The following is a 23490-nucleotide window of genomic DNA, read 5'->3' as shown; positions in this document are numbered from 1 at the left end:
GTAATCTTTTGTAAAGTATGAATAATATCCCCAGAAACAGAATAAAAGATATTTCATCCATGCAATAGAGGAAAAAAAAAAAAGAGAGAGAGAGAACAAAAAAAGAATATAATAAATTAAAAATATGATAGCTGAAGTAAAACGTTCAATAGAAGAATTGGAAGATACTACATTTCAGGGACTGTCATCAAAAAAAAAAAAAAAAATCATTGCCGTTGAGTTGACTCCGACTCATAACGACCCTATAGGACAAAGTAGAACTGCCCTATAGGGTTTCAAAGGAGCGGATGATGGATTCCAGCCGACCTTTTGATTAGCAGCTGAACTCGTAAAATAAAGAGAAGAAAAAGGAAACTAGAGAATCATTCCAGGTGGTCCATTATACAAATAATACTTTCTTCAATGAAGAATAAAGTAAAAGGAAAGAAATTAATCATCAAGAATATAATTCAAACATTATTCCAAGTCTCAAGTTATATTTCTAATTTATTATTCACCTGAATAATGAATTAAAATAGAATTAAAATATGAATACATATTATTAGAAATTTCAGAAATCTCAGGATAAAGAGAAAATTCTAAGAACTTTCAGAGTGAGAAAAAAAAAAATCACACAAAGAGTTAGGAAACACAATGCCACCAGACTTCTACGGTGCAACATGTAGAACTAGAAAAAAATAGAATAATGCATTAATATTTAATATTCTGGAGAAAATTTATTTATGACCTGGAATTCTATCCTCAGTTAAACTATGGATTAAATATGAGAATAAAGAGTATAGTAGACCAAATAATTGCTGACCAAAGATGTTTACCTCCTAATTCCTAGAACCTGAGAAATGTTATTTTGCATGGCAAAAGAGACTTTGCAGATGTGATTGAATTAAGGATGCTGAAGTTGGGAGATTATCCTGTATTATACATGTGGGCCCAGTGTAATCACTATGGTCCTTATAAAAGGGAGGCAGGAGGGTTAGAGTCAGACAAGGCAATATGATGATGTGAGCACAGGCAGCAGTGATTCAGGGCCATGAGACAAGGAATGAGGGCAGCTTCCGGAAGCTGAAATGGGCAAGGAGACAAATTCTAACCCATAGGCTCCAAAAAGAACATAGCCCTACTGGCCTATTTTAGACTTTTGATCTCCCCAGAACAAGAAGATAATAAATTTTTATTGTTTTAAGTATTAATTTGTTACAGCAGCAATAGGAAACTAATACAAACAGAAATATATTCAAACGTCTAGCATGACACAACACCTGCCTCCTCTATTCCCTTTCTTTGAAAGTTCCATGAAATGCCAGAGACAAAATGACATATTTTTCTGTTAGTATTAAGGTTGAAAAAAATATTGAAGATTTATTTAGAACTTTGAGACAACTCAGGTTTGAAATGAAGAAATTGAGAACTCTTTTGTTATTATTACTTAATATTATGAATTATATATTGTTGTTGCTGTGAGGAAATAACTGGGAGTCATTATTTCATGATTTGTCTTGGATAAAAGTAAGAACTGGATTTCAGAAATCATAGCAGCACACGCCAGTACAATTTTTTTTCATTCAATGAACATAATATGAAACAGTACCGTTCCTATAATCTAGTGTGGATTTTTCATTGTTTCTTAAATCTATCATATAGTGTTACGTTATAACTTTTTTTGTTAATTATGTGGGCTACATTTCCCTTTTACTTTTAGGAATTGTGTTTCAGAAACCTAATTAACCAGATTATTCTAAACTAAGAAAATTCAAGAAGTTTCCCAACACTGAAGTTTCCAAACACCATGTGCTCGCTGTTTAGTATTCAGGCTCTACCTTTCTGGGTTCAAGTTTCAATTATTTTTTGCAAAATAGTATTTCCGTATTTGTCATGGTTTGAATTATGTCCCCCCCAAAATGTGTGTATCAATTTGGCTAGGCCATGATTCTTGGTACTGTGTGATTTTCCTGTATGTTGTAAACCTGCCTCTATGATGTTAATGAGGGAGGGTGTGTGGCAGTTGTGTTAGTAAGGCAGGACCTGATCTACAAGACTGGATTGTGTCCTGAGGCAATCTCTTGAGATATAAAAGAAGTGAGCAGTGAGACTGGGGGACTTCATACCATCAAGAAAGCAGTGCCGGGAGCAGCACGCGTCCTTTGGACCGGGGTCCCTGCGCCGCCGAGAAGCTCCTAGCGTGGGGGAACACTGATGAGAAGGCCGACAGAGAGAAAAAGGCTTCCCCGGGAGCTGATGCCCTGAATTTGGACTTTTAGCCTACTTTGACTATGAGGAAATAAACTTCGCTTCGTTAAAACCATCCACTTGTGGTATTTCTGTTGTAGCAGCACTAGATGACAAAGACAATATTCAAAGTGAAAATGAACTTAATGCGAATTTGTTGTGGAGAACAATTAACTCATCCTAAACAAGACTGCCAGAAGTAATGCGTGAGAGAATTGGAGGGATGGAAGTCTATTAAAACATAGGAAGTGAAAGAATTTTGAATCCATTCAAATTTAAAGGCTAATGCTGTAGAAAATTTCTTACTATTTTTCCAAAAAATAAATTAATGTTTATTTTTAAAAATTAAGAATAGGTGAATGAAATCAAACCGTAAAATTCTAAGAAGTATCTCAGTAGCATAGTCACAGAACCATTTCCTTTTTAGAGCACTTTTCATAGCTCTCTGGTGATCTGGTATTTATTTAATAAGCTGTAAATTTCTCCTTAATCTCTATCCTCAAATATAGTAAGAATCTTCATGAATAGAGAAAAATATTTATTTAAATACACATGTACTTTTATGCCTTGCTGAACTATGTCAAACTATGTCAAAATAAAATTCTCACCTTCATATTCATTATAATCAAAAGCGTTCTTCTATGACCACTTCATTTTATATTTAATTTGTTAATTATAAATTGTACTAATTTGCAAGTTTGTGATGTTTCAGGATAGATAGATATACACTTTACTTTAAAAATAAACTAGGTTCATGTATAACTGTGATAAAAATAAAAGTTAAAGAAACTAAAAGATTAATGAAGCCCATAAGAACTTTAAGCTAACAATTACAAATCAATAGTTTCCTGTCTGAAGCACGTAAAGAGTCAAATGTTTCTGTGTTCCTTTGAATCAACTTGACTTCTTTGTAAACTTACTCTGTGAAATATTGTTTTATTTTCTAGTTTAATCATTTTGACTTTTGACAGAGTATTACTTGTTGAGAGGGTTTGCAGTACATCTGAGCCTGTATCAGGAAGAAGAAGAAAAAAATTAAGATTTTAAAACTGAGACTATGTGTTAAAAGATGAGATAAAATATATTCACTCTAGATCTAAAAAACAAGGCAACTAAATTATCATATCATTTATTTATTTGCAACACTATAGTCAATGAGAAAACAAGTCTTGAAAATACGAATAGTGTCTATTCTTAATTCAAGTATCAAGTTAGGTAACTTATTTGTCAGTGTGTAAATTTAGTAGTTATCCTGGTGGTCCATCTTAGCTTGAAATTTTTAATAGTATTGAAATCCTAACAGAGGAAAGAATCTGAAAAGAATGTTTATTTCTAACTATTGAATTTTGACCTGTGCTCCTTTCTAATTTTTATTTCTCTTTTCCACATAAATGCAAATTTTAGTAGACATTAAATTACTGGTATAATATTGTTTATTCAGGAGTACCTGGGTGGTACAAACAATTAATGAGCTCAAATGCTAAGAAAAAGTTAGAGGTTCGAGTTCACCTAGAGATGCCTCAGAAGAAAGGCCTGGCAACTTGTGAAAGATCATCCCTATGAAGCACAGTTCTATTCTGACACACATGGGGTCACCATGAGTTGGAATCCATTTGATGGTAACTAGTTTTTATTGTTTGCTCAAGGTGAAAAGATTGAAAAACCATAGGCTTGTTCATCTTTAAGAAGTTATTTTTGTTCATTAAAATAAGTGTTTTCCAATGTCCCTATCTTCTCTTTTTTGTTCTTGACTCTTTGGCAATCTTTCTAGATGCCGTTTGCCTAAGGTATTCCTAAGGGGCATAGACCACACAACTAACACAAAGGACACACAGACAGCATCAGGGCTGCAGGATATCACAAATATTTCTAGCTTCTCCTGTGTTTCCTTTGCCCCTGAATGAGCAATATTTCCTGATGTTTGAATAGCTGCAGATGAAACATCTATGTAACTGGTGTCTGAAAGAAAAAAAAAGGCAAAGAATAGAGGGAAAAGATGGAAAAGTGCGATGTCTTGATGGGAAGGATGAGTGTATCAGCTTTTTGTTTCTATTTTTCATTGATAAATCACTGTAATTATAAAAACTTTCGGCTATATTAAATTTCCTCTACTCATTTATAAGTGAATGTGAGTAATTTGTACAGTAATAAGAACATACAGACTCCAGATAATTTTTGATTAGTTGTGTGGTACTTTTTTCTATAATTTTTCAAGTGCTGTATATGAAATGAATTACTGTACTATCAATACATTGAATAAATCAAATCAGCTCCTCAATCCAATAGCACACACTGGCCAATTTGCTGCGAGGAAAATACATTAAAGAAAATCATATAAATTGTCTTTCTCTCACTCTCCTTCTTCCGCTTTCTCTCCTTCTGTTTTTCTTAGATTTCTGGACCAATCAAGAATTTTACTGGCTGCATAAAAGTTATAGAGATCAATAACTGGGGATCGTTTATACCATCTAAGGCAGTGGACAAAAATCACATTGACAATTGCAGGTAAAAGATCACCAGTGATTTCTAAATATCTTGTTCAAATAACCACACCAAGAGGTAGAATTTCCAGCTTCATAGCCATATCCAAACTCCCTGAGGGACTGAACTATTGGGCTGAGGGCTGGGGACCATGGTCTTAGGGGACATCTAGCTCAACTGGCATAACATAGTTTATAAAGAAAATGTTCTACGTCCTACTTTGGTGAGTAGCATCTAGTGTCGTAAAAGATTGTGAGTGGCCGTCTAAGATACTCCACTGGTCCCACCCTGTCTGGAGCAAGGGATAATGAAGAAAACCAAAGACACAAGGGAAAGATTAGTCCAGAATGAACCACAACTACCACCGCCTCCACCAGACTGTGTCCAGCACAACTAGATGGTGCCTGGCTACCACCACTGACGGTTTTGACAGGGATCACAATACAGGGTCCTGGACAGAGCTAGAAAAAAATATAGAACAAAATTCTAACTCACAAAAAAGACCAGACTTACTGGTCTTACGAAGCCTGGAAACCCTGAGAGTATGGCCCCTGGGCACCCTTTTAACTCAGTACTGAAGTCATTCCTGAGGTTTCACCCTTCAGCCAGAGATTAGACAAACCCATAAAACAAAACAAGAGTAAATGGGCACACCAGCCCAGGGGCAAGGACGAGAAGGCAGGAGGAGACAGGAAAGCTGGTAATGAGGAACCTAAGTTGAGAAGGGGAGAGTGTTGACTTGTCGTGGGGTTGGCAACCAATGTCACAAAACAATATGTGTATTAACTGTTCAATGAGAAACTAATTTGCTCTGTAAACTCTATTCTAAAGTACAATAAAAAGAAAAAGGTAGAATTTCCATTTAAAATCATTTAATTGGGACTGGAATATATTTCCTTTATTTTTCTTGACTCTCCCGTAGTCTACTTTACTTTCTCATAGACTATAAAATTTTAAGTGATATTCCAATTAAGTTGAAGAGTTTATTTATAATGTGTTTCTGCTTTGCGATGTATAAGATATATCTTATTGATCAACAAATAGTCAGGCATGATTCATTCCTAATAAAGAAAAGTTTTGCTCTATGTATTTTAGTGATTCACAGTTAGCAATGCTTCCTAACACTTCTTTAACTGACAAGTTCTTTTCTCCCTACCTGCTTTGTCAAATACTTAATGATCTGTTAACTGATCATTAAGTGAATTATGAGCAGTTACTAGGTAGTAAATCCATTGGAAAGGATACACTCTTTCAGTGATTTATATAGTTATCTGCTATTTTGATAATTTTTAAAACATGAATTTTTCTATTTTTAATTCTATAAAAGTAGGACACTTTTTTTGCTTATAAGAATGAGCATAAAACAAAAACAAAAAAATCAAAATGTGGTCTTTAGATATCTGCAGGCCAGTTCTAAATCTGGTCTTTTCTTGATCTTTCCTCTTAAAAGTCCTATTTTATTTACTTCCAGTGACATTTAATTTTATACTCACTTTGCAATATTGGGTTATTTAACCACTATATATAGCTTAAAGATTCTTGCAACAGTATCTCTCTGTATAACATCTAATATGCCTGTGGGAAAATAAGAGACATTTTTCTTATTATTAGGGTTAAGGCTAGTGAGGACTACTGGAATTTCTCTGTATTTTTACTCTGCTTCCCTCACCAATCCCTAAGATCAAGCCAATTCACTTAGAACCACATTTCCTAAGAGAGGCATTATATTGGATTGGTTGAGAATACAGACTTTTAAGACAAATTTTTGCAAATTATTGACTGTGTGATACTGAACGAGGTTTAAAAATTCCCCATTTTTCAATCTTCTTTGTTCAGTCTGTCCAGCATATTGTTATGCTGAAGTAATTGAAGAAATTCTGGCCTCACACAAATATGTATATGGAAAAGCTAAACAAAAATTATTTGCTGTTGGTTTAACTCAAAACTGTGCTCCGTAGGTTTAACTCAGAACTGTGCTCCATAGTTTTTCAGTGACTATTTTTTCAGAAGTGGATCACCAAGCCTTTCTTCCAAGACATCTCTAGATGCACTAGAACCTCTAACCTTTCAGTTAGCAGCTGATGGTGTTAGCTGCTTGCACCTTTCAGGAAGTCCTTGGAAAAAAATAAGAGTATTTTAATAACCTTTTCAGATAATTGGGAATATTCTTCTTTGGTATTACACTAAAATTTGCAAGTAATAGATCATTAAATGTTATTTAAAATGTGGAATTTGAAACAACTTAAGTGAAGTCTTCATACTCTGTTAAATTAAAATCCATTGGTCCATCTTGCATTTAAAATTGATCTTTAACCTATGCATGATTTCATACAATCCTTTGGAAAGTATAACTCCTTAAGTAATTCAGCAATTCAAAATATCAAAAATTTTCCTTTGTAAAATATTTCCTTTGAAAATATTTTTCCAAAACTTTCATATTTGCTTGAAACCTCAAAATTTATCATTGGCAACAAATATTATTAGCTGTTTTTAAGTGATAATCTCATTTCATTTTTTTTGAGAAAATGTCTACCTAGTACCTAAGATTTTATAACCATAATTCGAATTTCAGTTGTTCTTTCAAGTAAAAATTGTGTTCCATAAAAAAAGCAGACAGCTGGTCTCATAAGACAGATAATCGCACAGTGCTTTTTCTTGAGGCAACCATCATACTTCAGCATGCAGCAGAAGTATTTTATGCATACTCTCCTTTTTATCACATACATTATTAAAAAGTCAAGTACTTGCATGAGCAGCAAACTACAAAACAAATAAATGGTACCTCATAAAAATTAAATATTTTTGTTCTCAAAGGACTTTATCAACAAAGCAGACAACCTACAGATTGGGAGAAAATTTGGGAGAATCATTAACACCCAAAATACATAAATATCCAAATAAATAAGTATAGGTATTCATATATAAAAATTTATATATATAAATCTACATATATATAAACATATGTAAAAAGTTTTATATACATAAAACTTCTACAACTTAACAGCAAGAAGATAACCTAATCAAAAAATGGGCAAAGAACTTGAATAGACATTTCACCAAAGAGAATATATAAATGGCCAACAAGCACATGAAAACTTGTTCAATTTCTTTAGCCATTAAACCAAAAAAAACATTGCCATAGAGTCAATTCTGGCTCATAGTGACCCTATAGGGAGATGCGAATTAGGAAGATGAAAATCAAAACCACAATTAGATAACATTTCACCTCCGTTAGAATGGCTATAATCGAAAAAAATGGAAAATAACAGGTGTGGCGAGGATGTGGAAAAACTGGAACCCCCATCCATTGCTGATGGAAATGCAAAATGGTACAGCTCCTGTGGAAAATAGTTTGGAGGTTCCTCAAATGGTTGAACATAGAACTACCGTATAACCCAGCAATTCCCCTCCTAGGTATATACTCAAAAGAATTGAAAGCAAGAATGCAAACAGAAACCTGTACACCAGTGTTCATTGCAGTATACTATTCGTGATAGCCAAGAAGTGAAAGCAACCTAAATGTCCATCAACAGGTGAATGGATAAACAAAATGTAGTGTATGCGTACAATGGAATATTACTCAGCCATAAAGAGAAATGAAGTCCTGATACATGCCACAACATGAATGAACCTTGAGAACATTATACTGAGTGAAATTATTTGTCACAGAAGGACAAATACTGTTGATCTCACTTATATAAAATAGGTAAATAGAAACCAAAGCTTATTAGTGGTCCAAAAAAACCCGTTGTCGTCGAGTAGATTCCGACTCATAGCAACCCTACAGGACAGAGTAGAACTGTCCCATAGAGTTTCTCAAGGAGCGGCTGGTGGAGTCAAACTGCAGACTTTTTGGTTAGCAGCTGTAACTTAACCACTACGCTACCAGGGTTTAGCAGGGGTAAAAGGGAGTGGAGTTGTTACATAGGGGGCACTGAGTTTATATTAATGTTGATAAAATAATTCAGAAAAAGATAATGATAATGGTTGTACAATATGAAGAATGTAATCAATGTCACTGAATAATATATGTAAAAATTGCATATTTTCCTTGCATCATCAGTGCAAATGCAAGCAGTGAGAAGGTGAACAATATCATAGTATTATTATTAAAATTGTTCTGACCTCACAGACAGTGGGAAAGGGTGTTGGAGATCTTCAAACCACACTTTGAGAACTGCTGCTGTCCACTAATTTGGTGGCTTTCTGTTCACCTGATCATTACAGCAAAGATCATCTGTATACCACAGTGGAGGACTATAGGTACCTGTCTCAGTCTTACACACAGAAAGTAAGATAACTATCCCAACTAATGGGTCTTTTGCTTGATAATACAGGGTTGTGTTATTTTTCCCCTGTAATTTATGAAACCCATTGCCATCAAGTTGATTCTGACTCCTAGAGACCCTGTAGGACAGAATAGAGCTGCCCCATAGGGCTTCCAAGGCTGTAATCTTTATGAAAGCATCTTTCTTCTTTGGAATGGCTCGTGGATTAGAACTGCTGACCTTTTGGTTAGCAGTTAAGTGCTTTAACCACTGCACCACCAGGGCTCCAATTTACTAAAAGATTTATTTTTTAAAATAGAATTTTCTAGTTCCTCACTTCTTTTTTGCTGCCAGCTTTCCACTGGTAATATAAGAGAAACCAACGGCAGCTTTCAATTTAGCATTGTCAAAGAAATCGATTCACCTATTTTAGTATTTTGGTTCTGTTTATTTGAGTTTTGTTGGGGTTTTTTTTGTTTGTTTGCTTCAACCATTTTACCAAATTTTTCCCACATTGGCTGAATTGATAATGATTTTTTTCTATGTATATATATAACCATTTCTTTAACCTTCAAATTGTTGTAATATTTTCTATCTCTATTTTAATAATCACACATATTTACTTTACCTGTGTTCTTTATAACTAGATGGCATACACTCCAGGAACAAAAATTTTATCATCATGTATTGGATTATGTCTGTGCCCTGAGTATGAAAAGTTGGTCTTTCATTCAGGCGGAATACACAGGTATCAATGTGGTATGACATCAGCAACAACTAACCGAATTATTCTACTTCTAGTTGTCTGCTGCCCTGGAGAAGCACTTATACAGGAGCCAATGACTACCTAAATAGCCTTATAGAAACAGGAAACATTGGAACATGGGGATATAAAATTTTTAAGGTGATAAATAAGATGGAATACTTACTATGAACTGAAAAGAATGATATACATCTATGTTTATCAACATGGATACGTCGTAAAATATATCTTTGAGAAAAAAAAGCAGTTTGCCAAATGATAGCTATAGGAACATACCACTTGTGTAAATTTTTTAAGCTGCCTTATATCTAAATAATCATAGTACTCCTTACTACACATTCCAAAATTTCTCCATATAATACTGAATACACTAGTGGACTAGGTATTATTTGTACCCTGTTATTCGCTTCTAAATAACAACCATCCTTGGAGGAGTGTGTTGTGATAATGGGGAAAAGTATTCAAGGAGAAGGAAATGATTCAGAAAACAGAGGGCAGAAAGTGACAAAGATTTTTTTTTTTTTTTTGCTGAAAAATTATCTCAACAGGACATTAGTATCCTTAACTTGAACAATATTTGATTTTCAAAAAGGAGTTAGTTATAAAGTATATTATTATAAATTTTTAGTAACAATGTAGATGCCCCACTTTTAAACAAGTATTTATTACTGTTTTATTATAGAAGACTAAAGTGTAATGTTTTAAAATCATAGTAATACATCAATGTTATTTATTTTTAAAAATCATCTACTATAATTTTCTAATACACAATATTATTGTTAGTCGTTGTTGTTAGCTGCTATTGAGTCGATTCTGACTCACGGTGACTCCACGTGTGCAGAGTAGAACTGCTCCATAGGGTTCTCAAGACCTTGACCTGTCAAAAGTTGATTGCCAAGCGTGTTCCAAGGCACCTCTGGGTAGGTTTGAACCGCCAATCTTTTGCCTAGTAGTCGAGCACTTACCCATTTGCACCAATGAGAGACTCCTACACACAACATAGACCTTTAAAATAAAAATCTATTATTTTATTACTCAGAAATAGGATTATAAAGTTTATACATTCAGAAAATAAATTCAAATGAAATTGAGAGAAATTAGGTAAATTATTACTTTCTCCAGTTTTTTAGCCATTCAGATACTTGTCTTATATCAATGTTCTATAACATTAATATATTTAAAGTTTTCTAGAGAAATGATTATCATTTACAAATGAAGACAGAGGATAGGGAAGAGTTGATATTGTAAAGTTTGATATTTATTCTATATTTGTACATTTGAGACTAAAGAGGGGAGAGCTTTCAATATGAAGTTTAATTTATCACAGATGTAGAAACTTTTTTTTAATACATCTTCCTTGGCAGCCTCCTTTTTGTAACTACCAGTTTATTGTAGTTTTTCTAATAGCTATATTGTGTCATTGGTAACTGATCACCATGATGGGGACAATAGTATATGAGATCTGCCTTCAAAGAGTTTTGTCACTCTGTACCAGGACATCTACTAATAGACCATGTACAACCGTAACAGCCAATAATAAATAATAAAGACTTTTATTTCAAAATTCTCCTTTTAGAAGACTTGCAGTCCAGCAAAAGCAGGTTGACAACCGGATGGTTTCATACATGTTTGCATTATTTCTTTCCCACTATACATTATTCTTTCACTTCTCTCACTATTGTATTTGGTTCCCTTTTTCATTTCTGCTATCTTGTATAATACCTCATGACTTTTCATTATTTATTTTTATCTACTCCAGACCTTCTGGGAAATAGTCTATCATCTTTGTAGCATTTTTTTCAATCTTAGTGCCTAGTTTATACCCTTGACACTTACTTAAATATGTGGCTTTATATTGAAGACATAGCCAATTTGAAAATGATGATGAGACTACCATATCAATTATTTTAACTATTTAAGGTTTGTACCAGGACTGTTGCTTCAGAAAGTTGTGCAGTGAAAAATATTTTAGATTTATCTTCATCTAATTCAATAGTCCTACATCAGGAAAAATGTAGAGATGATATACTACATCTAGAAAAATATATATATCTTCTAGAGTGCTAGACTCTCTCCCATATATCAAAGGTATTTGGTTTTTGTTTTGGATTATATGTGTGTATGCCTTCAAAATTAAAAGTAAGAAAATATATATACTTAGAAATGAGGTCATTTTTATTTTTGAACCCTCAAAATTCAAACTTGTTATTCTTAACAGTCTTAATAATTAATAAAATTTGGAAAATGTGCAGTTATTTTATTTAAAGAATAACTCTGAAATTACTTTATCATCTTTTATATTTTGTGTTATTTTTGATCTTAAGCCTACTTCACAAAATTTAAAAATGAGTTGCTTTTCTAGCATCCATAATGAACTTAATCACATAATTCAGTATGCTTATAATTTAGGAGTGACAAAATAGTTTTAATATGCATGAGTAGAGTTTGCCTATGAGTATGTATGGGCAGAAACAATAGACACATGAGCTCCTCAAGTAGATGTGCCCAAAGATACATTAGAATAGGGCTAGTAAGCACATAGTTGAAATCTTCAACAACTTGGGCTTTATACAAATCTAAGGTAGTTATTGTATAGATGTGCACCTACATGTATTATTTGGCGGCTCCTCAAATATCAGTAATGGAGTGACCATCAATTATTCAATTTTGTAGAATCGTAATTTCCTTTAATATATCTAAAAGTGAATTCAGCCTTCACCTGTGTGATGTAATATCTAATGTCCTTCCTGTGATCATAAGGAAACTTGTGCTTGAAGGCATAGCTTTTGTCATATTCTGTTTATTTACTGTTCCCTTGATGATATTTGTACTCTAATTCTAAAGCTCAGAGTTAATCGAGTAGGAAGGTAAGAATAGTGGCTCTGAAACCACATATTGAATGATGGTTGTACCACTTATCAGTGTGACTTAGTAGCTTCTCCATTTATAAAATGATGATGATAATAATACTGGCCACAGAGTGTTGATGTAAGAATTGTGTGATAGAATATATATGTTTAAAATCCTCAGATTGGTACCAAAAATATATGTCTTTCATAGTTATTAGCTATCATTGTCTTTGTTATTGTTGTCTTTGTTATTCTTGTTTATCTTTTGTTCCTCCTTGAAAAATGATCATAGTCCTTTTCCTAGATTTTTTCAACTAACATAAAAGGTTGGAGGTCCAGAAGAAAGGGTCAGGCAAATCAGAGAACAGCATAACACAGCAAAGATGTAAAAAAAAAAAAAAAAAGCATATTAATCATTCCTGGTCTTAAAAATCTCTTGACCGCTCCATCCCAGGTGTTTCTTAAATGTCTATTCTTGACCCCAGTCTCCAAATTTATTCCAGGATGGGTGCCCTGCCTGCAATCTATCTTTATCTCATTATTTCAGGAGCCCTTAACCCCTCACTCTCTAGAAACTCAATTTACTTTTCCTCCTGTCATATTAAGAAAAACAATTAACTTTCACAGTTTCATTTTTTTATGGCTGGGCCATGCCCTGAGGTCTATCTTTTCACAAATAAATGCTTCACCATCATATTTCACAAACTAAAACAATTCTCTCCCTAAAAGTAGTTTAAAATATTCTTATTATTATTATACAGATTTGATCATAAAACATGTTTAATATGCTGAAGCTCCAGAAAGATTGCCTCTGCTGTGTTACATAGACGGGGACTAGAGAGCTTATCCGCTGGTTTTGTGGAAGTGGCTTTAAGTTAAGCTGGTGTGTATCTATGTCAGAGGAGTTAACAGTCAGTAAGCTCTGCTGCTTATTATAGATGTAACCTTAGCAAATTACTTACCTTCTTTTCATCTCGGTTTCCTTACCTGTAATATAAGGATAATAGTATTGGTATCATAGGGTTGACATGAGGATTGAATGAAATTGTATATAGGCAAAGTGCTTATGCAATGGCTGGACACAGGAGCTGTTTCATTTCGGTAACCATCTTCACATGTGTTCATTTGATCACTTTCTCAGTTAAGAAAGGAGTCATCTAGGAAAAAGAATGCTTTTCATGAGAAGTTTGAAAGCTCTATCTTCAAGTCTTTGTTTTTTGTTTTTTTTTTTAAATGTCTATTTTTATTCAAGTGAAAAATAAATGGAACTAAATAAATAAGAAATAGATGCAAATACATTTAAGATCAGGGTACAAGTATGAAATCCATACATTTTGTTACACTGTAAATTGGGTGTATTTCTATTCCAATTTGACTTTTTCATTTTGCATAAAGTTTGTTTTAAAACTGAATTATATTTTCACTCCCCTACATGGTAAAAACTTCCCAGTGTTCTATTCCTGTCTCATTCAAATCTTTGTTGCACTGTATGCTGTCCTTGACAATTGAAAGATAGCAATATTTATATTTTAAAGTCTATTTTAGTATTTGGGAAAAGAAACATTCAGGAAAAGGGAAACTATTTTTAGTTTTGCAATAAAAATGGATGTAGTCAGGTTTTGCTTATACAGATATAATCATGTTTGGTAGAATTTGAAATGAATCTTTTTTAAATGTAATTATTTAGGGTTCTTGTAATACATAACAAGAATTAATATTATGAAGAATAAAAGGATTGTTAATTTTGGAATAACAGCATTCATGATATTGTTAATGATTAATGATGGCTTTGCTAAAACTGTCTCATATGTTCAGAACTCTGGTGAGACTGATACACCGATCATATCCCTCTATGCCCTCAGGCTTCTATATGCTGTATTATGCTTCAGACATATTTTATTTTCATTTTCTGCTTTTGTTATTAATGGATGGCAATCTTCCAAATGCTTGCCATTGGTTTTAGAATAAAAGTTAAATTCTCTACTAGCTTTTCAACAGAAACTCATGTACCCCCACCATAATACAGAATTGTCCCCTAGAAGTAATTGTCTAGCCAAAGACACACTTGGCCCAGTCCCTTCCATCCCCCTTGCATCCAGGGGAGACCATGTGGCTGGTCCCCACTATGGAGTGAGAGCTGAAGGAAGTATGCAATTTGTGGCCTATGATGTTTGGGAAGTGCATTTGCCATCGTTAACTGGATGAGGAGAACTTTAAGGCCCTAGAGGTGATTGACTCACAAGATGTAAAGAGTCTGGGTCCCTGAGTAACCAGACAGGGAAAGATGACTGCTTGTCTGGGTCAGCTGCCGTACTATATGTGTGAAAAATAATCTTTTACTATATTACGTCGCTGAAATTTAAGAAATTATTTGTTATTGCAGCTAGCATCGCCCTACTGTAGACATTGATATTGATAATGAGGTGCAGTAAACTATAAAATTAATATATAGTATTGGCTAAGCAAACAGCAGCCCTGGTGGTGCAGTGGTTAAGAGCTTGGCTGTTAACCAAAAGGTTAGCAGTTCGAATCCACCAGCCATTCCTTGGAAACCCCATGGGGCAGTTCTACTCTGTCCTATAGGGTTGCTATGAGTCAGAATTGATTTGATGGCAAGGGGTATCTAATTGTTTTTGGAGCCCTAGTGGCGAAGTGGTTAAGAGCTCAAGCTGCTAATCAAAAGGTTGGCAGTTCAAATTCACCGACCGTTCCTTGGAAACCCTATAGGGCAGTTCTACTCTGTCCTACAGGGTCACTGTGAGTCGGAATTGACTCAACGGCACATAACAACAACACAACAAACAAACAGGCGGTGGATGGTAAAGAAATAGATATTTGAGGCTGGAAATATGGAGACTTGTGTAGCGCAGTGGCAAAACATTGCTGAAACTCTTGCCTAAATTAATTTGGACTGCAGACCATCTCTCTTCTTTCTTCTAACTCTAGGAAAGAGATTGGAAAGAGCCGGAGAATTATGCATGTTTGGTAAAGTTGTCGCAATAAATATATGAGTTGAGGAAATAATTTGCTAGTTTGAAAAGAAAGATGAATAGGAATACAGAAATAAGACATTGAAGAACACAAAAAATAAGAAATAAGATACGCTTAGAGCAACACAGGCCCATTAAGTTATCTCAGGTAAACATAAGAACTCAGCTATGCAGCAAAGATCTATGCAAAAGATGTTTCATATCCTCCAAACTTATTGTTCAGATGGATTCAAGGTAGCTGCCATTAAACTGCAAGGAGAAGAAAAACAGAGATAAATCTGCCTTGAGAATTATGCCAAGGAGAGAATCTTGCATGTGGTTGCTAACATGGACCAGACTAGAAGCAAATCAGTGAGAGTATATTCAATTACGATGGCAGTATATTGCCAAGAAAACTGCAAGTATGGATTCAAAAAGTGTATGACTATAAAACACCTCTTGGACCTCAAAATGTATACCAGTACAAAGCAGAATGGAGCTCTGCCTTTTCCAAGGAGCATATACTCCCCAAAGCCCACCTTCTCCAACTATGACTAGAGAAGTGGGGCCATGAGCAATGGATAGGGAAGTTGTTCCTCAAGAGAATCAATCTAATCAGAGAACCCTCTATACTGCTGAGACAAAGGTGACACAATTGATGGTCTGGCTGCTTTTCTTTGTTGTCATGGATCTGTAACTGGTGTGTATTTCCTATTCCTCCCTTTTCTGAATGGACATTTTAGCACACTTATCTCACTCCTTCTCCGTCCATTTATATTGTCTTTTAGTTTGTAGCTCTCTCGACCATGAGGACTCATAACCGGTCTGATGGAAAGGACTGGGCATCACCCAGAGACCACTAAATTTGATCTGGATGCAGTAATTGGATAAGATTTTGTGCTATGTCCTTTGGGAAGGGGCTGAGTGTGATCTACATGACAGAAAAAGGTATGCATGGATAGTTAGAGGTCAGAGGAGTAGACTAAGAGAGACACAGCTAGCTGTCTATCAAAACAACATGGAATTTTTACTAACGGCAGTGGCTCAGACAGTGATGACCTTTTCCAGCCACAGTAAATCTTGATCAGAGATCAGTCGTGATCGCAGACCAAATTTAGCCCATCCCTTTTTTTGGTAAGTTTCAGGAAATAAGAATGTCTTTTACATTTTTAAATGGTTGGAAAAAAATCAAAAGAATAATATTTTGTGACACTTGAAAATTATATGAAATTTAGAATTCGGTGTCCATAAATAGAGTTTTATTGGAACATAGCCACACCCATTCATTTACATATTATCTGTGGCAGCTTTTGCACTACAAAGACAAAATTGAATAGTTGAAATAGAAGCCATACGGCCCACAAAGCCTAAAACATTTACTATCTGGCTCTTCACAGAAAAAGTTTGCCAACCTCTGATCTAAATGATGCTATAGAGCCGGTTCTCATCCATGGAATATGAACAGAATTGAACCATATCACTTACTGGCAAAAGCATATGAAGGATCGTCCGAGTTCTCTCTTCCCTGTTCTTTTTTCTCTCATCTTCTGGCAGGATGCAGAGAATGTAAGGCCCTAGTCAATGGTAGAGTCATGGGATGGAAGGATCCTAAGATCTCACATCCCTACATGGAGAACCTCGTCTCCAAATACCACTGAATAGAGACATCAGCATTAGACTACTAAGTGAGCAAAAATGAACAATTGTGCTAGGCCACTGGAATTTGGTGGTTTATTTGTTACAGCAGTGAGGATTATATAAACTAATTAAAAAAAAATACAAAACAACTCTGTTGCAGTCCAGTTGATTCCGACTCATAGCAACCCTATAGGACAGAGTAGAACTGCCCCATAGAGTTTTCAAGGAGCAGCTGGTAGACTCGAACTGCCGACCTTTTGGTTAGCAGCCAAGGTCTTAACCACTACACCACCAGGCTCCATACAAACTAATACAGGTTACTAACTTTTTATTTTACCTAAAGTGTCAGGATGTCTCTCTCTTTAGTCTTAGAAATCCTTACTATCTGGTTCCATTATTTTCCTACAGCCTCTCTCTCACCTGTCCTCCCAACTCATCTTATTCATTCCTTAATTCTGCAATATTTCTTAACTCCTGCTACATACTAATGGAGCCCTGGTGGTGCAGTGGTTAAGTGCTATGGCTGCTAACCAAAATGTCAGCAGTTCAAATCACCAGCCAATCCCTGGAAACCCTATGGAGCAGTTCTACTCTGTCCTATAGGGTTGCTATGAGCCAGAATTGACTCGATGGCAGTGGGTTTTAATACATGCTAATGTTGTGGATATTGAGATTAATAAAAAGAGAGTTTCTGTTCTTAAGAAATTCACAGCATTTTAAAGGAGAGAACACAGAGACAGATAATTATAATAAAAAATGTCAATTAAAATGATATAAATACTTCCCGGGTTGCCACAGTAGTGACTATGACTGATGGAAAGATATCAACAGACATGGAGGAGTTAATTTGCTATAGGTACAGAATATGACTTATTAGCTCACAGTCACTTACTAGAGCTGAGCAGGGATACAGCTCACTCCCAGTCAGAGATACAACTTCCCTGGATCTTAATTCCCAAGGAAAGTACTCAGCTAGGACACATATTGCTTGATAGGGGAGACAATCCCTTCAGGTCCTCCGAGAAAGTTTCTTCAGCATTATCAGGCCCCTTTCAACTTTTATACAGACTCTGCCAGATGGCTGTCTACTCACCAGGTATAACTAACTGGTAATAACCTCAAACAATCCTATGGGACAATATAAATCAAAAGTCAAGTTTCCTAAGTACACCCTTTGGCCCCAAGTAGATACGGCCTCAAATATTCCTGTTTTATCCCTGTAATATCCACCTATTCATTCAGTCAGTAAATATGTATTGACTGTCTATGTGCTAGGTTCCGTTCTAGATATTTAGATATAAAGACATATAAAACAGATACAGTCTGCCCCTCGTGAGGCAAAGTCTGGTACAGTCATTTTCAGAGAGTGAGATGGACAGGGTGAAGAACACCAGCACCCAGTCCAGAGTGGGGAAAATCAGAAACAGAAATGATATTTGGCTTCTGTCCTTCTGACTGAAACACCTTTCAAGCACTGGGGAGAGGGAGAGGCTTCCCATACCATGAGAATCCTTGCCATATTGAGGAATTTCTGGGTGAATGTCATATCTCACATATGTGTTAGGATAGGAAAAAAAAATTGTGACTCACTCTTCCGCTGGATATATAAAGCATTTTATGTTATACAATGGGTATTATTTATAAAAAAAAAAAAAAAGAATGCTTGAACTTGGATCTAAAGTGAGAGTTTACTGGAAGGATAAGGAAAATTATTCTAGATAGATTTTTTTTTTTTTAATGGCAAGTTTGATATTGCTGGAGCATAAAAGTTATAAGAAATAAGGCTAAAAATGTAAGCCCAGACTAGGTAATGAAGGACATGGTTTGGTGGGTTAAAGATCATGGAGCTCTTGAGAATCAGAGGTACGTTAAGACATACTTTAAATGGATTATTCTATGTAGATATGAAGACTAAAAGTGAAGAAATGAAACTGGAGTTACAGAAACCAGATAGGAGGTTAGAGTAAAAGCCCAAGAAAATGTTGATGAGTGCCTAAAACAAGTCAGTGTTGACAGAAATAATAAAGAATAGCATTTTATGTTATTTAGAAGAAAAGCTGGTTAGATTTAGCTACTGAGTTTCTGCCGATTAAGAAAGAGAAAGGAGGCAAGAACAACTCCGGAATAAACATCCAGGAAGATATGTCCATCAGGCAGATTTATATTAGAGAGTAGGTAGCATAGGGGAGTAATATGAATTAAAAACATGTTTGGGAATATTAAGCATAAAAGTATCATGTAAAACCATAAAAATGAATAAAGACATCCAAGGAAAGTATATGCAATGAGAAGAACAATGGGCCAAGGACAAAGCCCTAAACACCATCAACTTTTTTTTTTTCTTTTTAACAAGTGTCAGTCAATAAAGCACATGAAAGAGATGGTTCTTTAGAGGGTCATCAACTCTTGGTTCATGAATTTTCTTGCAGCAGAATTTCATATATCAGACAGAACTACAGTGGCAGAGTGTTCTTCACAGGTGTTTCAATTACTGGAGTCCTTTGTAATTCATCTCTCTTATTTTGGGACACATCAGTTCATTCATTCATTTAAAAATATCTATTACAGCATGCTAAGTCTTTGGGATTTGATGCTGAGCTTCATAGAGTTGGCCTCTGACTCCATGGAACTTTCAGTGAGGTCATTTCCTTTAAGCAATAGAGTTTCAGAAAGTTTGTTATATTCCCAGTTGTGATAATATAGTACATTCAGGTCTATTGTTAACCATGAGATGTAACTGTTAAGACATGAACATGTTCTAGATACACTACTCTTTTTAAATAAAATGACATCACAGTGTCCATTCTAAAGACAACATTGGCATTTTGAAGAGTTATATGCATTGCTGATGGCCATACACTAATTTCATAATATCTGAGAAGGGCCAGTCCCTGCATATTACTTTATTTGATGACATTGTAAAAGACAGAACACTCTAAGGCAATCCACTTGTTAAATATATTTTGATGAATCTGTCCAGATATGACTTACTTTTAAACATTGCATTGGTTAGCAAGAATACACAGAATTCAATAACTTTCATTATACCATAAATATATTTCACATTCATTTTGTTGTTGTTGTTAGATGCTGTCAAGTGGGTTGAACTCATAGAAATCCTATGTACAACATAACGAAATACTGCCCTGTCTTGTGCTCTCCTAACGATCGTTACTATGTTTGAGCCCGTTGTTGCAACCACTGTGTCAATCCATCTCATTTAGGGTCTTCCTCTTTTTCACTCAACCTCTGCTTTACGAAACATGATGTCCTTCTCCAGCGACTGGTCCCTCCTCATAACATGTCCAATATTCCTGAGGTGAAGTCTCACCATCCTTGCTTCTAAGGAGCGTTTTATCTGTACTTTTTGCAAAACAGATTGGTTCATTTTTCTGATAGTGCATGGTATTTTCAATATTCTTAACCAACACCATAATTCAAAGGCATCAATTCTTCTTCAGTCATCCTTATTCATTCCAGTTTTCACATGCGTATGAGGTGATTGAAAATATCATGGCTTGGGTCAAGCACACCTTAGTCCTTAAAGTGACATCTTTGCTTTTTAACACTTTAAAAAGGTCTTTAGCAGAAAATTTGCTCAGTGCAATACGTTGTTTGATTTCTTGACAGCTACTTCCATGGGCATTGATTGTCAATCCAAGTAAAATGAAATCCTTGACAAATTCAGTCTTCTCCGCATTTATCATGATGTTGCTTATTGGTCTAGTTGCGAGGATTTTTGTTTTCTTTATGCTGAGGTGTAATCCATATTGAAGGCTGTAGTCTTTGATCTTCATCAGTAAGTGCTTCAAGTGGTCTTTACTTTCAGAAAGCAAGGTTGTTAATGAGTCTTCCTCCAACTGTGATGCCACATTCTTCTTCATATAATCCAACTTCTTGGATTATTTGCTCAGCATACCAATTGAATAAATATGGTAAAAGGATACAACTCTGACACACACCTTTCTTGACTTTAAACCACATGGTATCCCTTGTTCTGTTTGAACAACTGACTCTTATAGTCTATGTACAGGTTCCTCATGAGCACAGTTAAGTGTTCTTATTTCCCATTCTTCACAATGTTATCTATAACTTGTTGTGATCCACACAGTCTGATGCCTTTGCATAGTCAATAAAACACAGGTAAAAATCTTTCAGTATTCTTTGCTTCCAGCCAAGATCCGTCTGACATGAGCAATAATAACTTTTGTTCCACGTCCTCTTCTGAATGTGGCTGAATTTCTGGCAGTTCCCCATTGATATACTGCTCCAACTATTTTTGAAGTATCTTCAGCAAAATTTTCTTTGTATGTGATATTAATGATATTGTTTGATAATTTCTTCATTCTGTTGGATCACCTTTCTTTGGAATGGGCACAAATATAGATCTCTTCCAGTTAGTTGGCCAGGTAGCTGCTTTCAAAATTTCTTGGCATGGACGAGTGAGCACGTCTAATACTGGATCCATTTCTTGAAATATCTCAATTGATATTCTGCCAATTTCTGGAGGTTTTTTTTCACCAATGCCTCCAATGCAGCTTGGACTTCTTCCTTCAATACCATCAGTTCTTGATCTTATGTTACCTTCTAAAATGGTTGAATGTCAACCAATTCTTTAGGTACAGTGTCTCTGTGTATTCCTTCCATCTTCTTTGATGTCTCCTGTAGAGTTCAATCTTTTCCCCCATAGAATCCTTCAATATTGCAACTCGAGGTTTGAGTTTTCTCAGTTGTTTCAGCTTGAGAAATGCTGAGCATGTCCTTCCCTTTTGGTTTTCTAACTCCAGGTCTTTGCCAATTTCATTATAATACTTTACTTTGTCTTCTTGAGCTGCCCTTTGAAACCTTCTGTTTAGCTCTTTTACTTCATAATTTCTTCCTTCCACTTTAGCTACTCAACATTCAAGAGCAAGTTTGAGTTTTTTCTGACTTCCATTTGGTCTTTACTTTCTTTTTTGTCTTTTTAATGACCTTTTGGTTTCTTCATGCATGATGTCCTTGATGTCATCCCACAACTCGTCCTGTCTTTGGTCATTCCCCTTCTATGTGTCAAATCTATTCTTGAGATGATCTCCAAATTCAGGTGGGATATACTCAAGACTATATTTTGATTCTTGTGTACTTTTTAAAATTTTCTTCAGCTTCAGCTTCAGCTTGCATATGATCAGTTGATGGTCTGTTCTGCAGTTGGTCCCTAGCCTTTTTCTGACTGATGATATTGAGCTTTTCCATTGTCTCTTTCCACAGATGCACTTGATTTGAATCCTGTGTATTCCATCCGGTGAGGTCCATGTATATAGTTGCCATTTATGCTGTTGAAAAAAGGTATTTGCAATGAGTAAGTCTTTGTCTTAGAAAATTTTGTCATGCAATCTCAGGCATCATTTTTATCACCAAGTCCATATTTTCCAACTACTTGTCCTTCTTCATTTCCATCTTTTAAATTCCAATCACCAGTAATTATCAATGCACCTTCATTGCATGTTTCATCAATTCAGACTGTAGAAGTCGGTAAAAATATTCAATTTCTTCATCTTTGGCATTAGTGGTTATTTGAATAACAGTCATACTAACTGATCTTCCTTGTAGGTGTATGGGTATTATCCTATAACTGAAAGGGGTGTACTGCAGGATAGATCTTGAAATGTTCTTTTTGACAATGAATGTGACATCATTCCTCTACAATTTTTCACTCCTGGCATAGTAGACCATATGATTGTATGATTCAAAATGTCCCATATCAGTGCATTTCAACTCACAAATGTCTAATATCTATCTTCATGCATTCCCTTTCATTTTTTATGACTTCCAATTTTCCTAGATTCATAACTTTGTACATTACATGTGCCGACAATGGATGGATGTTTACAGACGTTTCTTCTCACTTTGAATCTTGCACATCAGCAGATGAAGGTTCCAAAAACTTGACTCCATCCATGTCATTCAGGTGACTTTACTTTGAAGAGGTAGCTCTTCCCCAGTCGTATTTTGGGTGCCTTCAACCTGAGGGGCTTATGTTCCGGCACTATATCAGACAATAAAACCCATTGCCATCAACTCAATTTTATTTTTATTTTTTTATTTTTATTTTTATTGTACTTCAGGTGAAGGTTTAAAGAACAAATAGTTTCTCATGAAACAGTAGTACACATGTTGTTTTATGACATTGGTTAACAATCCAACCTTCTAAATTCTCAACCTTTTTTTTTGGTGAAAATACACATAGCCAAAGATACACCATTTCAAAAATTTCTACATGCACAGTTCAGTGACATTGACTACGCTCTTCCAATTGT

At 35.1% G+C, this 23490-nt stretch overlaps 1 protein-coding gene across 1 annotated transcript in view; it reads left to right on the top strand.

Moving 5' to 3' along the window:
* The window catches only part of EYS (eyes shut homolog), a 1981143-nt gene that overhangs the window by 1346630 nt on the left and 611023 nt on the right, over positions 1 to 23490 (top strand). Inside the window, 1 exon segment of the mRNA XM_012556965.2 lies at positions 4619 to 4731. Within this exon segment, the coding sequence (XP_012412419.2) occupies positions 4619 to 4731 (113 nt within the window).

This window comes from Trichechus manatus, unplaced genomic scaffold (assembly GCF_000243295.1).
Source record: "Trichechus manatus latirostris isolate Lorelei unplaced genomic scaffold, TriManLat1.0 scaffold00083, whole genome shotgun sequence".
In the NCBI taxonomy this organism is placed as follows: Eukaryota; Metazoa; Chordata; class Mammalia; order Sirenia; family Trichechidae; genus Trichechus; species Trichechus manatus.
Note: the sequence above shows the minus strand (reverse complement) of the source record. Positions and strands in the feature narration are given on the sequence as shown.